General features: G+C 37.9%; 3 protein-coding genes across 3 annotated transcripts; 2 read left to right on the top strand and 1 right to left on the bottom strand.

Moving 5' to 3' along the window:
- Positions 1–2,020: 2,020 nt before the first annotated feature.
- On the top strand, positions 2,021–2,567 carry LOC137733605 (uncharacterized). The gene is made up of 2 exons (XM_068472737.1): positions 2,021–2,179; positions 2,274–2,567. The coding sequence occupies exons 1-2, from the start codon at positions 2,021–2,023 to the stop codon at positions 2,565–2,567; spliced, it is 453 nt and encodes a 150-aa protein (XP_068328838.1).
- A 2,607-nt stretch (positions 2,568–5,174) lies between these two features.
- Positions 5,175–6,589, top strand: LOC137733137 (UDP-glucosyltransferase 29-like). Its single transcript, XM_068472297.1, has one exon. The coding sequence runs from the start codon at positions 5,210–5,212 to the stop codon at positions 6,587–6,589; it is 1,380 nt and encodes a 459-aa protein (XP_068328398.1). The 5' UTR covers positions 5,175–5,209.
- An 11,048-nt stretch (positions 6,590–17,637) lies between these two features.
- LOC137735725 (uncharacterized) lies at positions 17,638–18,687 on the bottom strand. Its single transcript, XM_068475167.1, has 4 exons — positions 18,420–18,687; positions 18,142–18,252; positions 17,969–18,049; positions 17,638–17,849 (listed from the first exon to the last, which is right to left on the bottom strand). Exons 1-4 carry the CDS (start codon positions 18,639–18,641, stop codon positions 17,775–17,777), a joined length of 489 nt encoding a protein of 162 aa, XP_068331268.1. The 5' UTR covers positions 18,642–18,687; the 3' UTR covers positions 17,638–17,774.
- Between the last annotated feature and the right edge of the window lie 981 nt (positions 18,688–19,668).

The following is a 19,668-nucleotide window of genomic DNA, read 5'->3' as shown; positions in this document are numbered from 1 at the left end:
AGTCCACCATCTAGATCAACTCCCGTATGACAGAGTACCATCTAGAGCTTTCCCTCAAACCATCATATATAAACAGCGTCAAAGCCCTCACCATTCTTGAATTGGAAATCTCAACCACAATTATTTTCCTCCACACCATCACATCTTCCCTAAACCTAACTAAATTAAATCTGGAGGTGGCATTAAAATTGCATACAATGGACAGGTGGTATATGACTCTTGAAATTTTAACATGAGCTGTTGATACAAGGACTTTGGTTATCCAATTGGAGCCAAAGCCATCATGGGCCGCCCCTTTGAACCAATTAGAGGACTCTCTTAGCCGCCATATTACAACTGTACGGCTAACTACAAACACCAAACTAAGTGCTCAGCAAACAAAAGCTAGAAAAATAAGTTGTATATTTATATGTAATAGAATAAATATATAAACATGTAGTTCAACGGATAAAAACATATATACATATACAAATATATATGTATATATACACACGTTACCGTCAAATAATCGTATAAATATATTTTCTAAAAGTACGGGTTCTTACAATGCAATTACGACACCTGAACACCAACGAAAAATCTAGGTCTAAAGTAAGCCATGTAAAGAAGAAGAGAGACATAATAATGATTAAAAGAGGCACCAAAATTTTAATTATTATCAATGTCTTGATTAGCAGACATAATAATGATTAAAAGAGGCACTGTTTGGATAGATATTTAATATTGAGCTCAATACTATTAAAGACCCAGGCATACGAAAACCAGAAAAGGATTGGGCTCTGACAGTTGGCAGCCCAAGATGAATTTAAAATTGTTTTTTGGCAACTAATAAACAGCAAGCCTATGTGAGAAGTGAAGCTACATAGGGCAGCTCAACCTCAGCAATAAGTACTTTTCCATGGCATGGGTAGGTGATTAGCAAAAGCTGATGATGACTTACCATGCTCTGGAAGACATCACTAAAAGGGAAGACTTGGACAATTAGGCTAGAAAAGTCTATAAAAGCAATGAAGGGCACAAGCATAAACTCTCTCTCAACCAATCAATCAAGCAACTCTCAGTACACTCAACAGTGAAACCAAAAAAAGCTTTAATTTGTCTACCCCTTGTCCATTTCAAGTCGCAGGTCTACCATAGAAAGCTTTCTTTTGTCCAGTTTTAGAAGCTCTGACCATTCCCTTTGTTGTAGTATCGAATCCCTTTAGTAAACCTCGTTTATATTTCATTTTCCAAGATTTCAATCACTGTAAAATACAAGGAGAGGTGTCTGCAAGCAGAGACGGATCTACAGAGGGACCTGGGAGGTCCCAGGACCCCTCGGCGATTCTAAAATGCTGCTAGAAATTTTCCGGAGGACCCCTCGTACTTGAACACGAGGTCTGTACTGCAGGCTGCAGCTTGAAGGTTGCAGCTTGCAACGAAGACGAAGACAGCGGGGCCGTGGGGGAGAAGAAAGAAAACAAACATGCCTTTTTAAAAGTTGGTCCAAAACGCAGTGTTTTGGCCAATTTGTTTAATTTGTTTATTTTTTATATTTTATATTCTTTTAAGCCTGAGATAAACGGTGCCGTTTGTCCATGATTCCATACTCTCTTTTTTAAGGCCTAGCCCCACACGGGCCATCTTTCCCAAGAGTCCTTTCCCTATTCCTCTGTTTTGCCCCCCTAATCCCCCCATCTTTCTTATATTCACCCAATTCCAAAACCCTAAATTTCTAATCCCACCCAATCCCATATTATAATTACATTACTCTAATATCATACCTCCACTTGTTTCAATTCTCCAAACTACCACTATTTGGTTCAAAATTCAAGTAAACTTTTTGGTATTCTAATCTAATCTCAATTAAATTATATTAGATATTGTTGGAGATTTTTAGTCTATTATTGATATGATTGTTGATATGTTTTATGTTTGTATACTCATTTTATCATTGAAATTTAGATGGAATTTTTGTTTATTGCTTGATTGGAATATGTTTTGTGTTTTTGGTTAAATGTGTAGTTTAGAAATAAAAAATATGGAAAGATTTTTCAAGCCAAAGCCAATAGCACCATCTACTTGTTCGGATAGTTCAAGCTCAAGACAAAATGAGTGTGACATTGATTTTAATAATCTTGAGAGAGACCCGGGAAAAAGAATTCGAATGAAAGATTATCCTTCTAATATTCAAGATGAGGTCCGAAGAGCATATTTGCAAATGGGACCTTGTAGGCCTACAAAGTATGAGTTCCCATTTTGTGCGTTTTGATAATGATTTTTCTCAATTGCAGGGGATTAATGAGCTTGCTAAGAAAATGGTGGAGAAAGGGTTGCATCAAACATTTGCATATGTATATTTGGTTGTTCAGTTGACTTTGGTTTTACCAGTTGCAATTGCTTCAGTGGAGATGACATTTTCCGTTATGAATATCATTAAGAATCCACTTCGCAACAAAATAGGAGATCAATGGTTGAATGACAACTTAGTTGTTTACATTGAGAAAGATGTTTTTTCATGTATTGGTAATGAAGCTATCATAGAACATTTTCAGACTATGAAACCTCGTCGTGGACGCTTTAATTAGGATTTTATAGCTTGTAATGTTGTTTTGCACATGATTTTTGAATGAAATGTATTATATTTAACTTTTCGACGTTACTTTTGTCTATAAATTTTTTGACCTTTATTATTGGGACCCTCCGAGTTTAAAATTCTAGATCCGTCACTGTCTGCAAGAGGACGAACCTTGCCGGCCAAGGTTGTAATCTTGCCTGAATCTCCTTTATTTGTACTTATGTAAAATAGATCTATTGTTTTTGTATCTTCCATTAAACCATATGTCACTTTTAACTAATTTTGTTCAAGTTTTAGTTATGATTAACCCTGTTAAATTAACAACTCTTGTTTCTGTTCTGTCAGCCTAAACTAATAACTAAGAAATTAACTTAAATGACCTTGAACTACTTTATAAAGTAATATATGATATTATAAATAAAACTCCTTCGTCAAAAGGCAAGAAAAGAACTTAATACAGACTTAACTTATCTGTGAACAATCCTAATAATCCAAAGGTATATTGATACGTGTGACACAAAAGACGATTGACTACTATGAGTCAACAATACTTTCACATATGCAATTACATCGTAATACTTATGTTTAAAATGAAGCTTTCAAGTATATTGATTTGTGTGACACAAAAGATGATCGACTATATGACTCAGCAATACTTTTATGTATGCAATTACGACACCTGAACACCAACGAAAAATCTAGGTCTAAAGTAAGTCATGTGAAAGAAGAAGAGAGACGCAAATTTTGAGGGACCATTCATTCTCAGCCGCAACAGCAGCAGTAGATCCAAAGAATCTGTGTGCATATATTCCAACAGAAAAAGCACATGTGTGGTGTGCTTTTACAACTTACCTAATACGGCTATATTGCTATGTAATATTTCGTGTCAACAAAACGAGAAAGATTTATAATATGTTGCATTATACAACGTTTTGTGTTAATAAAATAAAATTTACGTAAATTTTTGTTGTAAATATTTTTTTCATAAAATGAGACTTGATATAACGGACTCGCATATATTAAGAGGAGAGAAAAGAAAAATAAGTCTCTCGTTTAAAATTTTTTGTTATATATAAGTCACGTTCTAGAGTTTGCCAAAAGATGCTTCTGTTATAAAAATTAATACATATCTTTATTTTATATATAAGTCATGTTCTAGAGTTTGCTAAAAGATAAACCGCATCATGCATGGGCCCCTCCGCTACGCGCCGCCTCACATACTAGACTTCAAGCAGCTTTTATTTGGTTTGTATTATCTTGTGTGCCACCTCACTGCCCACCTCTATCAATATCGATCTTTTGTTTATGCAACAGAGAAAGAGATGGTCCCATGCATGATGCGGTTTTATCTGCTTTACATTCTAGCAAGGTGAAACGCTGAGGGAGAGTTGCCACCTCCTCGTATGCATGATGCGGTTTTATCTGCTTCAGTCGTATAGTCTTAAAAGATTTTTATTAATGAACAGTGTCAGACTATATTTTGTACCATTTTCAACCGATCAAAACATAGCTTTTTGACGAAAATATCAATCTTCGACCGAATGGGACTATTTTTTAAACACTCAATAATTTATTATTTTAATTGAATTAATATGATTAATTGAGTCAAACTACCATATTAAAATAAGGTTTTCGGACATATTTTGTGCCACTTGTCCTTAATAGAATGTGGAGAATTGAAATAAAATGGGGTAAAATAATATGGAATGGTGAAAATGATGTGAGAAATGGTATAAAAATGACTTAGGTATTAATAGGGAAAAAAAAAATTAGAATCTTTTTTTTTTTTAATTTTGCTTAAAAAAAATTCAAATTCCAACCGTAACCTGACATCAGCTAGCTGTTGTTAGCTGGCGTCAGCATGATGCCAGGTAGTCATTGGAATAGGTTGGGCTGGGTGAAATGGGCTGGCTGGCTGGCTCTTTTGGCCAACCCGCTAGCTTGGTGGATAAGATATAGTCGAGTGGGGCCCACAAGCCCTTTGGCGTAGCCATCGGTTGGAGACGGTGTTATATTTTGGCCTATGACCCTTTGCAATTGGAGATGACCTAAGCACCCACGGCATGCAATAACAAATACTTAATTAAGCCGATGACAAAGATTGAGTCTAAAATTACTTAATGATACGATACTTAAGCCATAATTACGATATTGTGAAACATAATTATACCAACCCTGAAACCGTAATTACGATACCTTGAACCTTGAAACCATGAGTACAATGCTTTGAAACCTTGAAACCTGGTTAGAGATTAGGAGCAACTTTTTATTTTTATTATTTTTTGACAATTATTAAATAACTTTCATCTAGAGACGGAAGAGTTTGGACCATTCATCACCTCTGATTAGAAGTTCAATTCCACTTAGAAGAGTACTATGTGAAAATTAAATGTCCAGCTAACTAATTGAAGAAAGCCAAGTTTAAGCTGCTTTTTTCTTACTTCATTGGCCATATACGTCTTTTTCATAAAACTTAATCCGCAAATTCCTACTACTTACAGGAACCATCCATATGAAGGTTCCACGTATTTCTTCAAATTCTACATATCTTGCACTATATAGGTATATATATCCACCAAAATTTAACGTAACTAGGGGCCTACAATCATCTACAACCAACAACAAAAAAAGAGCCAAATTTAGGGGAAAAAAATGGTTTATTCTGATCATCACAGAAGCATTAGCATCCTTATGCTTCCATGGTTAGGTCACGGCCATATTTCTCCCTTCCTAGAGCTAGCCAAGAAACTTACCGATCGCAGAGATTTTCACATCCTTATTTGCTCCACACCGGTAAATCTCAGCTGCATCAAGCCCAAACTCCCTCAGAAATACTCTCACTGCATTGAGTTTGTGGAACTTCATCTTCCACACGATGAGTTGCCACCTCACTACCACACCACCAATGGCCTCCCACCCCATCTCATGCCCACTCTCAAAAAAGCCTTCGACATGTCCAGCGATAACTTCTCCCAAATCCTCAGTACCCTAAAACCAGATTTGCTCATATATGATTTTCTCCAGCCATGGGCACCCTCCCTAGCTTCGTCGCACAACATTCCGGCCGTCGAGTTCTTTACCACCAGTGCTGCCGTGATTTCATTTTATGTTCACCATCTCAAGAACCCTAATGTTCTATTCCCTTATCCTTCCATCTATCTTCGGGATTACGAAACTAAGAAGTTCAGCAGTGTGCTGGAATCTTCAGCAAATGGCATCAAGGACGTAGAACGCGCACTGCTGTGCAGTGATCGGTCTCGTAACATCATTTTGGTAAAGACTTCTGGAGAGATTGAATCAAAATATATTGATTCTCTCTCAAAGTTAATGGAGAAGAAGATTGTGCCCGTCGGTTCACTTGTTCAAGACCCAATGGATCAAAAAGTCGATGAGGAATCGTCGATCATCAAATGGCTAAACGAAAGGGAAAGAGCTTCAGTCGTGTTTGTGTCCTTCGGGAGCGAGTACTTTTTGTCCAAGGAGGAAATACAAGAGATAGCTCTTGGATTGGAGCTTAGCCAAGTGAGTTTCATTTGGGTTATTAGGTTTCCTAAGGAAGAGAAAAGTACCAGGGTTGAAGATGTTTTGCCAAAAGGGTTTGGGGAGAGGGTAGGGGAGAGGGGGATGATAGTGGAGGATTGGGCCCCACAGGCAAAAATATTGAAGCATTCTAGTGTTCGTGGGTTTGTGAGTCACTGTGGATGGAGCTCGGTGTTGGAGAGCATCAAGTTTGGTGTTCCGATTATAGCCATGCCCATGCAACTTGACCAGCCATTAAACGCCAGACTGGTGGAGGAGGTTGGCGTTGGTGTGGAGGTTATAAGAACCGGCGGAGGAGGCAGTTTACGACGGGAAGAGGTAGCGAAGGTGATCAGAGATGTGGTGGAGAAAATTGGAGAGGGTGTGAGGATAAAGGCATTGGAATTAAGTGACAAAATGAAGAAGAAAGAGGATGAAGAGATGGATGGGGTGGCGGAGGAGTTGATGCAAATTTGTACGACGACAAGGGAATCAACTAGTACTGACTTTTGAAAGTGAGAGATGTTAGCGTTTTGTAAAATGGAAGAAGGAGAAAATGCACTGAGAATGTAGAAATGACTGCTATTCTCTCTGCAAGTTACAGAGGAACCTTTTCTTCCTTTGTAAAGTATATTTTCCACACAGCACACACAATCGTGCAAAAGGGAATAATTCTGTTAACAAGACTTAGCTGGATACACACAACCAACAATACAATCTCAGCCTTACACTTGTCATAATCTAAGACTAAGTGAATACACAATTAGAAACAAGGCTTATTTACTTTAACTTTACTTAGCTCACAGCTTATACACTAATACTCCCCTTTAAGCTTTGAGCTGATATAACTCCAAGTTTGTCCCTGAGATAGTTGAATCTGTCCTTTGGTAATGCCTTGGTGAAAATGTCTGCCACTTGTTCTTTGGTAGGACAGTAAACCAAGTCAATTATCCCTTGCTGCAAGGCATCCTTGATGAAGTGATATCTCCTGTCAATGTGTTTTGTCTTCTGGTGAAACACAGGGTTCTTGGATATTGAGATTGCAGATGTGTTATCACACTGCACAGAAGTTGCCTCAGCTTGTAATTCTCCAAAATCTTCAAGAACAAACCTGATCCATATAGCTTGAGATGTTGCTTCGGCAGCACTTATATATTCAGCCTCTGCTGTGGATAGTGCAACACAATTTTGTTTCACAGAAGCCCATGAGAACACTCCACTGCCAAAAGAAAACGCATAGCCTGAGGTACTCTTACTGTCATCTATTGATCCTCCCCAATCACTATCACAGAAACCAACCAAAACTGCCTCCTTGCCTTTCATATAATGCAACCCATAGTCCAGTGTTCCCTTGATATATCTGAGCACTCTCTTAGCTATCCCATAGTGCTTGTTAGAAGGGCCATGCATATATCTAGCTAACAAACTAGCTGCATACATCACATCTGGTCTTGTAGCAGTAAGATACAATAAACTGCCTACAAGTTTTCTGTATTTCTCTTCATCTGCTGCACCACTTCCATCTTCTTTACTTAACTTTTCAGTAGCCACAAGAGGAATAGAGACAGATTTACATTCTTTCAATCCAAATTTATCCAACAGAGAAGAGGCATACTTCTTTTGATGAATGAAGATGCTAGATTCTGTTTGAATCACCCCCATCCCCAGAAAATGGTGAAGAAGACCCAAGTCTGACATCTCATACTTCTCCTTCATATCATCTTTGAACTCATCCAGCATATCTTGATTGTTTCCAGTATACACAATATCATCCACATATATGGAAACTATTAGTATATCCTTTTCTCCCCTTGTCTTAGTGTAGAGAGTTGCTTCACTTAAGCTTTTCTCAAACCCACACTTAGCAAAATAGCTGTCAATCTCTCCATACCAGGCCCTAGGCGCCTGTTTCAAGCCATAAAAAGCCTTGTGCAGCTTGTAAACCTTATCTTCCTTACCACTAATCACAAACCCTTCAGGTTGATCAACATATACTTCTTCCTGCAATATTCCATTTAAGAAAGCAGACTTAACGTCTAATTGAAATAGCTTCCAGCTTCTGTGTGCAGCAAGTGCAATTAGTGTTCTGATGGTGTCCAATCGGGCAACTGGAGCAAACGTCTCATTGTAATCAAGTCCTGGTTTCTGCACATATCCTTTAGCAACCAGCCTTGCCTTGTTCTTTTGTACTGAGCCATCCAAATTTAGTTTGGTTTTGAACACCCATTTCACACCAATAACCTGCTTATCACTTGGTCTGTCTACAAGCTTCCAAGTCTCATTTTTCTCAATCATGGACAATTCTTCTTTCATAGCTTTTATCCAAGCTTTATCTTGTGCAGCTTCCTCATACTTCTCTGGCTCCACAATACAAAGATTGCATTGTGCTAGAATATCATTGATATTTCTCCATTTAACTGGTGTATGGTCATATGGACTAGTGATCTCAACAGTTTCAGAGACATCTCTATCTTGTTCTTCCATTTGATTACTGTCTACTATTTCTGTCACTTCTTGTAGACTGAAATCATTCACAGTCCTATACTGATCTTGAATGTTAGTTATTGCAATAGACTTCTCTGAATTCTCCTTCCAATTCCAAGACATAGTTTCATCGAAGACCACATCCCTTGATAGAATTAGCTTCCTTGAACATGGATCAAATACTCTGTACCCTTTCTCACAAGTTGCATAACCCACAAACACACCTTTGACAGACTTTGCATCAAGCTTTTGTCTTCTTTCAGCTGGTACATGAACATAACAGAGTGATCCAAACACCTTTAAGTGACCAATTCCTGGTTTTCTCCCACTATAGGCTTCAAAAGGAGTCATGTTCTCAAGAGCTTTTGTAGGCGATCTGTTCAGAATATAAACAGCTGTATGTACAGCTTCTGCCCACAGAAAGTATGGCATGCTCTTATCATGAAGCATTGCCTTAGCCATCTCTACAACTGTTCTATTCTTTCTCTCCACTACTCCATTTTGCTGTGGAGTATAAGCTATGGATAACTGTCTTTGTATGCCTTCAGATTCCAACAACTTGCTGAATTCAGTTGAGAGAAATTCTCCCCCTCTGTCACTTCTTAGACATTTCACTTTAAATCCACATTGTAACTCCACCATTGTTTTGAACTTTCTAAAACAGATTAGTGCCTCAGACTTATGTCGTAGGAAATAAACCCATGACATTCTTGTGTGATCATCAATAAACAACATGAAATATTTATTCCCAGCAATTGATTCATTATTCATGGGACCACACAAATCTGTGTGTATCAATTCTAGAGGATTCTTGGCTCTCCAAGCTTGTCCTTTTGGAAACCAATCTCTGTGTTGTTTTCCCATTTGACATCCTGCACACACACCATCTGACACACCCCGTCCCGAAGGAGGGCATGCTGGCCGTCACGTGAGCGTGACGTAACCATTTACACAGTACGGAAGCTTTAAAGATACAATTTCTAAGATGAAACACCCAAAGGTGAGTCCTAATTTTTGGCCATTCTGTCAGAACACCGTTGGATTCCTCGTAGCCACCAAGCTCTGATATCTTAAACCTGGAGGGGCGCAAAACAAAGTTGAGTGGGTCAGCAAAACAAACTTATTCAAAACCTACCCCTCGCCGTAAAACAAATATACTTTCCAGAAAATAAACATATATACGTATGTATAAATATGCCAAACATGCTCAAGGGTATATCAATCATGCTCAAGAATGTACCATGTCAAAGCCTCATAATAAATGTAAGTGCTCAAGCATAACTCACATCAATAACATATAATCTGGCAGCCGGGAGTCACCTAACGTGACCTGTACGGCTGCATATAGAGCTCAAATCTCAAACTCAATAACTGAACAACTGAACCTGACCACGAGTCGGAACCACCTAAAGTGGTCTGTACGACAGGACTGGGTGTACGTATATATATACGCTTTAGTGCTACGATCACGTGAAGGCTGGGCGAATAATCGCGGGTCACCTACGAGTCGGAACCACCTAAAGTGGTCTGTACGACAGGCCTGGGCACCTAGCTTGGATCCAAGCTGAGCATGAGGTGCGGGGAGGTGAACATCACGTGAAGGACTGGGCCCTGCTCAGGGCGGGAGCACTAACACGGGGGGTGCAGGTTATGAGCTCTCTAAGCATCTCAAACTACTGCTGAATGTAAATACGAATAACATTTACCTGGCACTTACCTGTGCATTCACAGTACCAAATACACATATATAAATGTATGCCACTACTAATGCATGTGATGATAGTATTTCAATCGTATTCCAAACGTATTTCATACGTATATCAAATGTATTTCGTACGTATATCAAATGTTTATCAAATGTAGCTTACCTGGGCCTCCTCAGCACCATGCCACAGTATGCATAATTATGATAATGCACATATTAAAATATGATGCATATATGACAAGATATTTAATTCGTATTTCTTTTAAAATACGTTTTCTGGGAAATACGTCAAGCATACGTATATATATACTAAAAAAATAACTGCCCACTCACTGATAAGTAGCCGGGTCGTAACCCTCACGCCTAGTTTGGTTACATTCGTCGTCCGTACAACTTTCACCTATAAAAGAATAATTATAAAATCATCAATTAAACGCACATACACAAACATTCGTCCATAACTTTTTCATACATTGCTCAATTTGGGTATATGAATATACCACGGTGATCTACACGACGTCACAAACACGTGACAATTTTTAGAACTCAATTTGGAGCTTTCACGCGCCCCCACGCGCCCTGTTCACGCGCTGCCCACGCGCGCGTCTTCTTCCTCGCGTCGCCGGACTGGTTTCGCCGGAGGTGGGTGTTTTGCCGGAATTTCTGGGTAAACTTCAAAGTGTCATAACTTCTTCATTTCTTAACCATTTTCAACGTACTTTATATCAAAATGAAGGTATTGACGAGAGGAATACATCCATACTTGCCTCGACCCCTAACTCGCCGTGGACTTGCCGGAAAAAGCCTCGAAAGCTCCGGCCAACTTTGACCACGATGATCCCGACGTCCAAACTTCTCCAACGAAGTACTCCAAGGCTCCTTGGGACCTCACTAAGACATCTACAAGCTTAAAAATCCCAAAAACATCAAGTTTTACGTGTGCATGAACAGTGCACACACACGGTGAAATTGAAATCCATGTTTTCCGAAGTGAAACTCACCTAAAATTGGTACCATCGTGTTCGTGTGGTCTTCAAGAGTACGATGGTGGTCTTAGATCCTTCGTTGGTATAGTTTTAGGGTGGTTTTGTGGGTGGTCCGTGTGAGTTCGAAGGAGAGAGAGAGAACTGAGAGAGAATGAGAGATTTGTAAGGGAGGAGAGAGAGACAGGGAAGAGAAAGAGGGAGAGGGAATCACGGGAGAGAAAGAGAGTGTGTGAGTGTGTGTGTGGTCCTACAACACCACACAACACAACACTACACGTAAATGTAACGAACTAGGGGTAAAAAGGTAAATTCACACGTACGTTTTTATAATCTCGGGACGGGATGTCACACCATCAACATTTTCAAGGTGCGGAAGACCATGCACCATTTCTTTTTCTCTAAGCTGCTTGAGGCTTCTAAGATTTAGGTGTCCTAGTCTCTTGTGCCAAGTCCAGGTACATTCAGCTACACTAGTTTTCAATGCAACTTGATCAGTTTGCATTAAAAACAAAGGGTAGCACCTATTACTTTTCATCTTAACCTTGATAACCAGACAATCAAGTGAAGGACCATCAAAGATACAACACTCTCCTCCACCAAATAGCAAATAATATCCATGTTCGTCCATCTGTCCCACACTCAACAGATTTTCCTTCAAACCAGGTAGAAACATGACTTCCTTGATGCATTTACTACCAGCATTTGTATCAATCATAAGTGAACCTATTCCAGCAACATCTACCAGATTTCCAGTGGGCATTTGTACCTTTCCAGTGACATTTGTCCTTACATCCCTAAGTAGCTCAGCATTTCCAGTCATGTGGTTACTACAACCACTATCAATGTACCAGTTTTCATGCACCTTGACCTCAGTAATTGCACTGTTAGCATAAAACAGATTACCTGTCACTTCTGCCTGATTAGCACAGTTTGCCTTCTGAACAACCTTGCCTACTGTGCATTCTCTAGCCCAATATCCAAACCTATCACAGTTGTGACATTTGGATTGCCCCTTGTATCGACATTCTCCAAAGTGAAACTTAGAGCACACTTTACACTGTGGTTTAACTATATCTTGCTTCACATACCTAGAAGAGTTTGAGTTCTGTGTAGGATTAGTGAATGACCTCTGTTGAAACTTAGGCTTAGATTCCCATTTCTTTCCCTTCGAATTCAAGTGCTTATAGGATTTGAATGTACCAGATTGAGCATTTCCACTGGTTTGTCCTTTTGAACTCACAGAGAATGAGGCAAAAGCCTTTTCAGTGACATCAACACTATGCAAATCAAATCGTTGTTCTTGACTCTTCAAAATTGCTACAACCTCCTGCAGTTCTACAGTTTCTAAGCACTTGGTATTTTCAATAACTAGACATATGGGATCATATGGTTTACTGAGACTAATGAGCACTTTCTGCACAAGCCTTTCATTAGACAGAATCTCACCAAATGTTTTCATCTGATTGATCAATTCATTTAGCCTAGTAAGATACCCAGACAGAGTTTCATCATCACGCATCCTAGCATACTCAAATTCACGTCTCAGATTTTGTAGTTTCACAGATCTCACCTGATCACCACCATGATACTCGCCATATAACAGATCCCAAGCCATCTTCGCAGAATCTGCATTAGCAATCCGAGGAAATATCTGATCTGAGACTGCGTTCTGAATAATACCCAGAGCTTTTGCATCTTGCATATATGCTGCGACCATTTTCTCATCGTCTTCTTCTTCCTCTGAGCTTCCTTCAGCCTTCTTCTTCTTCTTTGTTTCTGAGATCGTAATCCCTTTTTCAACTAATTTCCATAACCCATGAGATTTGAAGATCGTCACCATCTTGATTCTCCAGAACTCGTAGTTCTCACCGGAGAAGATCGGAGTTCTCACCTCAGAACTTCCAGGTCCAGCCATCTTCGAGCTTTGATGATGCGAATACAAATCGAAATCGAGTTTTGTAAATTTCCGGCAACGTCACCCAACCCGGAACGAGTTCGAGTGTAGCTCGATTGGTTTTACGCCCAGATCTCAAACAATCGATCCTGGCTCTGAGGCCATGTTAGCGTTTTGTAAAATGGAAGAAGGAGAAAATGCACTGAGAATGTAGAAATGACTGCTATTCTCTCTGCAAGTTACAGAGGAACCTTTTCTTCCTTTGTAAAGTATATTTTCCACACAGCACACACAATCGTGCAAAAGGGAATAATTCTGTTAACAAGACTTAGCTGGATACACACAACCAACAATACAATCTCAGCCTTACACTTGTCATAATCTAAGACTAAGTGAATACACAATTAGAAACAAGGCTTATTTACTTTAACTTTACTTAGCTCACAGCTTATACACTAATAGATCGATGTCGACACTTGCAATGATCAGTCTTATGATTTTGAAAGCTGACATAGTCTGCTTTGTAAAATCGTGTTTGTATATGTTCGTGTAGGTTATGTATCTAATAAAACAACATATTTTGTAATAAATAATACTTGTGTGAGAAAAGAGAGGGACGGCAGAAAGAATGGAAGAAAAGGGGGCCAGCTCCAAAACTAGCCCATGAGGTCTTGTCTTTAAAGCTTGAAATGCCCTGCACATCTTTGTAGAAGGGCGTAACTCTATAAGTACCATCTTTGCTGCTAAAAAGCCCATTAATCATGAAACATATCACTCTGGCAGCTTTGATCACTAATCATTTATTTATAAGCAAACTAATGAAAAGAGTTTGAAAATTTTGAGTTTTAATGATAAAGACAAAATAAATGGTAAAGTGAATAATACCAAGATTGACTTTTTAGTGTAAAATGTGGTTTTTCGTTAAAACGAACAGTACCGGAAGTTTTTCATTAAAGTTCCCCTTATTTATTTGCCATAAATCAACAGCTAATCATAAAAACTTGAAACTTTGACAATAACAGGTTGAAAGACTCACGAACGCCTTCCATTTAAAATTACTGAAAATTCGCTCATTTGCTCACTTGTTTGTCCAAAAAAGATTTGCATGACTTACAATAGGATTATTAACACAAAGTATCAAAGTTCTCATAAAATAACAACTAAATTAATATGAAGAATAGAGTAAAGTATGGAACAAAATCGACCCATCAATAATCATAATTAAAAATCAAAATATTATTAATAAGAAAAGAGTAGAAAACACCCTTGTTAAAAGTTGTCAAAGCTCCTAAGCGGAGATTTCCAATGTCAAAAACGTTCTACCTCTTAAGGGCTCCAACCTCGGCCGATGAATAGAATAATAAATTTGAATCCTATTTAAAATACGTCTGCCAAAATTTCTGAAAATCCAAATAAAATAATAAACTAGGAAACACAATTCTATTTATCAGATAATCTGGGCAGCCACAAAATCCACACATTTTAGAACCAAATCTGCTCCAAATACGGCCTGCGAGGTGGCGTTGGAAAGATAAAGGTGTTCCCTACAACTTTGTAGAAGAAATTTTCTTCAAAAAAAGTCATCTTCAATGACTTATTAGCCTAAAACGTCAAATCTATCAGCACTACATGATCAACCTTCTTTATTCTCGATGAGCAAACAGCTAAAAAATAAAATATGAGATTTGAGACAATCAACTAAGAAGACAAACGGACCCACTCTAAAATTTCTCCTTTTAATCACTTTTTGCCCAAAGTAGATTCACCTATCCTGTAATTGAAATATGCAACAAAGTATCAAAAATTTATCAAAATAACAAATAAGTTATAACTAAGATTAGGTAAAAATATAGAATAAATATCGACTCATCAAGATTCGTACTTCTAGTTACACAATCACATTCTTATTATAATATTAGCTGCAACATTCCCCCCTTGAGTGTAGAACTAAATAAGTTGTTCCATTAAGCCTTCAGGCAAATGTAGAAGCAGTTGATGAAGTCTTCTTGTCAAGAACAAGTCATGCATACGTGAGTCTCACAAGTAAGGATGCACTTAGGAGTATAGTCTCACCAAAACCTGGCTATGGTAAACTCAATGGGACAAACTCTTAGTCTAAGGAGAAGAAAAAAAAAGTGAGTTAATACAATGTCGATGCTTGAGATGATCAAGTGATGGTAAACGCACATGTCAAGGGTATGACCAGCCAAATGTGGGTGACTTGTTAAACCTCGTCAGGTTAGCAAAACCCCAACGGGAAATAGTGTTCCTGATTCAAGGGAAAAGAATACATTAAGGTCAAGTGAATATATTATTGAATACTCTCCTTGAGATCGTCAAAACTCCCTGTAAGAACTATCATGCAAATTGTACTCCGATATGGAACTTTGTATTCTACAACCTCTTCAAGGGTCTCACTTTGCACCTAGCGTATAGATGATCATGGGTAGTTAGACTGGCGAGTAGAACACCATCAAAATAATGCTCGAACCTCAAGCCAAGAAATGGATGAGTTTTCCTAGATCCTTCATCTCAAATTATGACATTGGTTATGAGTTAGCTTTCTCATGCTCTTCTAGAGTCTTAATGACATTCATGTCAACGACATAGGTTATAACTCTAACAAGTCCAGAATGACTACTTTAGAGAACATGCAAAGGGTACATATCCCTGATTTATCAAATGCTCACTTAGAAAGTGGACACCTAGATCAAATTGAAAGGTTGTTCCATAGTTTAGAACTATTTGAACTAGTCTAAGTTCCTCGCGAAATTCTATTTCCATATCATAATCCCATGGTGATACGCTATAACCAAATTCATAATGCTATGATCAATCATAGGGCAAATGAGAGAAGTCTTGCGCCAAAAACGTTTCTAAGCACATTTCATTCATCTCATCCCTTTTCCTTATGCATACCCATTTGGTGGTGTTGACAATACATGTCCAAATACTCTTTGATAAGGAATCTTGGATTGTTTCTTTTCATTTGGCCAATCTGTTTTATGTTGTTATTTTCCAACAGAACATGGTTAGGTACCATTGTTTTTCATTAATGTCAGTAGCTACCATATAAGTGAAACATTATCAATAATAATCTTATTCCAATTCAACATATCACCCAAACTAGTATAGTGGACCAAAAACTTCTTGTCTTGAGAGCAAGGCCGGTTCGGGTTGGGATCTCGAACTGAAACCCAAACCCCGAATCCTGAACCAATCCCTTTTGGAACGAGATTTCAAAATCCGAAACTGACCCAAAATTTTGGTATTCCCGAAAGTCTTTCGAGATTCCGATATGATTTGGGAAATAGATCAACTACGAAGCAAGGGTGTTCCCCTCCTTTCATAGAGAAAGTTTCATACATATTGCTTCCTTCCTCTTCCGATAAGATTAATTGACATGCACACTCAGAAATTTAAGTTATTCAAATTGACAAATCCAAACCAAATCCAATTGCAGAAATATAATTTTAGAAACAATTAAAATTTCAGAAATCCCAATTTTCACAAACCCTAAAAATCAACCACAGGAAATAAATTAATTCGAGTCCTAGAAATTGTCGGCAGTGGCGCCCTAACGACGCCTCTTCATGAACGAGGTGTCTCGTCGTATGAATTCTAGGCGAGGATTTGCTATGGTGAAACCGAGACCGAGACACTTAGTCCAATTTGGACTTTCGAGAAAGAGAATCAAAGTTTGTGACCGGTGTGGGTGGTAGATTTGTGATTCAGGCAAGGATTTGGATGGTGTGGCACTCTCATAGTGGGAGGACTGAGGAGGAGACTAGTCGAGAGAGAGATTTGGGTTTGGGTGGAGAAAGAGCGAAGCAAAGTGGAGAGAAAGAGACAGAGTGATGACAAGTGACTGGAGAGAGTTTTAACAATAAATTAATGATTGAGATTAAATCTTAACCAAATCCAACAGCTTATAATAATTAGAGTTGTATATTTACTAATATAATTTGATTAAAAATATTATATATATATAATTTTTCGTTAAGAATAAGATACCGAAAGAAGGCATATTGGATCCCAAATCCCATGCTGAATTTTTTGGGATCAGTTTGAGATCGGTATTGAACGGTTCTGGATTTTCGGTTCAGGATGTTTCGGTTTAGTTTTAGGATTTTTTCGGTTCGGTTCGAGAATTTCAGAATTTTTTTTGCAACCCTACTTAAGAGTAGGAAGTTGTTTCTTCTAGAACACTTCCATATCCAGAATTATCTCATGAGGTAGAGTGATTGAGATAGCGATCGAATAGCGGATTTATTTGTACATGATCTTCCTCCTTCAAAAAGTAAATTCTACGAACCGTTTGATCTGTCTCGCTGTCTATCCATTAAACATTCTTTGTTATTTCTATTTGTATTCGTCCTCATTAGTCAATTTTATCAATACAGCGATGTGTAAACGTCATGTAAATTTACTAAATTTAGATTTTAATGTTGATTAAATATATCAGTTGCTAAATTATGCATGTCGTATTAAGATGTAAAATTAGTACTTGCATGCATTGGTCTTTTAAAATAAAACTTTGAATAGTCTCTGGCTTGACACGATGAAACAAGAAATTTGAGCAAGAATGCAGGTTCCTCTTTTGTCTTTAATCTTTTACATCTGATGAATTCATAGTGTTGGTTTTATGTTCTTGCTCAGCTCCTCTAGCTTCTGCATCCTCAGCTTCTCACTCTCGGTCAACAGCTGCTAATTAGCAGATTACAACAAATTGTAAGAACAAGTTCCAAGTAGTGCAGAAGGCCGTGCATAATTTGTGGACTGGACAATTAACTAATAATAATTTAATTATTATGTTTAATTACCTCCATAAGTGTGCTTACAAGTTGAGCCTTTTCTTTGTTCTTTTCATTGAAGCTTTCCAGGGCTTCTTTGTATTCTTTTTCCTGCTTGTTGACAAGTAAAATAATGTTTATTTTTCATATACTTTTCAAGCATATATATATATAAAATATAGTAGATTCATGCTCTAATGCACCTTCTTCTGGCAGCTCAGTCCCAGCGGCTTCAGCTCTCGATTAGCCATGTCGATTTTCTTCCTTACATTTGCAAGTTCCTTCCTCATGGGATCTCCCAGCACTTCCAGCTCCTACTAGATTGTAAAGATTGTGCAATATATATCATAACTTCATCAGCAAGTGATCGATTTCTGTAAGACTTGCATCTCAATTAATTAAGAACATTCCCATTACACCCGAGGTCCCAATGTCGCATGCATAAAAATGTAAAAATAAGAGTAGAGTTTGTAGAACCTACTTCCCAAATCTGCGTCAGACGCCTAGTTTCTTCCTCAGCGCGACCCAACTGAGCTTCAACTTTCTCCTTAACCTCCATCTTCTTCCTCTCAATCTCTTCCTCTCTAGCTTGGTACGCCGATATTGCCAGCCTCGAAATCTCCTCATCGTCGTTCTCCTCCGTCGACAGCCTCCCACTACTACTGGCAAAGGAATTACTCCCAAGGCTCTTCATTTTCTGCATTTGAATTGTTTGTCACTCACAGCAAAGTTTCAAACTCAATCGGCCTTTTTATCTCTATCTGCTTCCACCAATGAAAACCCCCCACCTCGTATGTATAAATTCTACTCTCTCATACACGTATTGCAATTGCTTTTGCTTCAAACTTGTCTCTCCCCTTCCTTTTCTGGTAGACCTTCTCTACCCTTGCTTGCCTTTCACGACATGATTCTCCATCAAATCAAAGACAGGACGAATTGTAAATGCTCTTACCTAAACATGTTTGTATGCCTAACTTAACAATCATACCGTTTAAATGTTTTGACTTAATTTTCTTGGTCATTTGATCCAAATCTATGGGCTCCCATCATTATCTAAATGCAATCTCTAGAATAGATAACCATATGAGCACTTTCATGTAACGGAAAGGAAAGTGATTTTTGTAATACTATTTCTTTCTCGTGCAATCTAATCTTTTTTTTCTTTTTCTTTTTTTTTTATCTTTAGACTGAATAAATCAAATGAGAATTAAAACACATAAACAAGGTCAAAAATGCAGCAAGAGAAAATGAACTGTGAAAATCATTACTATCATTACCTTATTAAAACATGTTCGCATCATGTGGCACCAGCGATAGATCAATCCACTTAAAATAAGACGTGTAAAAAAACCATCATCATTCAAACGTGTATGTCACATTTTTACAAGGTTAGAGAACACATTCCTTTATGTTTATACCAGAGTAAACTGTCATTTGACCCCTTGAACTATTACTCCAGTTGAAATTGATCTCCTGAATTATTTTTTTGGTAAATTAACCCCCTGAACTATTTGAAATCAGCCAATTGACCCCATGTCGGTTGATTTCATCCATTATTTCGTCAAATTCAAAGGAAAATTAGTCTTTCCCTCGTCAATTCTTATTTGTCAACTATAACCACCACTACATTTATGACATATGAATACAAAATAATGTATAATGATAATGTGAGATGCTCCATTATGTAATATTTTATGTTTTCTTATTATGCTATATGTTTTTATATTATT

The sequence above is a fragment of the Pyrus communis genome, chromosome 5 (genome assembly GCF_963583255.1).
Source record: "Pyrus communis chromosome 5, drPyrComm1.1, whole genome shotgun sequence".
Lineage (NCBI taxonomy): Eukaryota > Viridiplantae > Streptophyta > Magnoliopsida > Rosales > Rosaceae > Pyrus > Pyrus communis.
Note: the sequence above shows the minus strand (reverse complement) of the source record. Positions and strands in the feature narration are given on the sequence as shown.

Bases quoted from the DNA above. Each gene is read 5' to 3' on its own strand.
- LOC137733605 (XM_068472737.1), top strand. From the start codon at position 2,021: ATGGAAAGATTTTTCAAGCCAAAGCCAATAGCACCATCTACTTGTTCG. The intron at 2,180-2,273 runs GTCCGAAGAGCA...TCTCAATTGCAG, and splicing joins CTTCTAATATTCAAGATGAG to GGGATTAATGAGCTTGCTAA.
- LOC137733137 (XM_068472297.1), top strand. From the start codon at position 5,210: ATGGTTTATTCTGATCATCACAGAAGCATTAGCATCCTTATGCTTCCA.
- LOC137735725 (XM_068475167.1), bottom strand. From the start codon at position 18,641: ATGCAGAAAATGAAGAGCCTTGGGAGTAATTCCTTTGCCAGTAGTAGT. The intron at 18,253-18,419 runs GTAGGTTCTACA...ACAATCTAGTAG, and splicing joins GTCTGACGCAGATTTGGGAA to GAGCTGGAAGTGCTGGGAGA. The intron at 18,050-18,141 runs GTGCATTAGAGC...GTCAACAAGCAG, and splicing joins GACTGAGCTGCCAGAAGAAG to GAAAAAGAATACAAAGAAGC.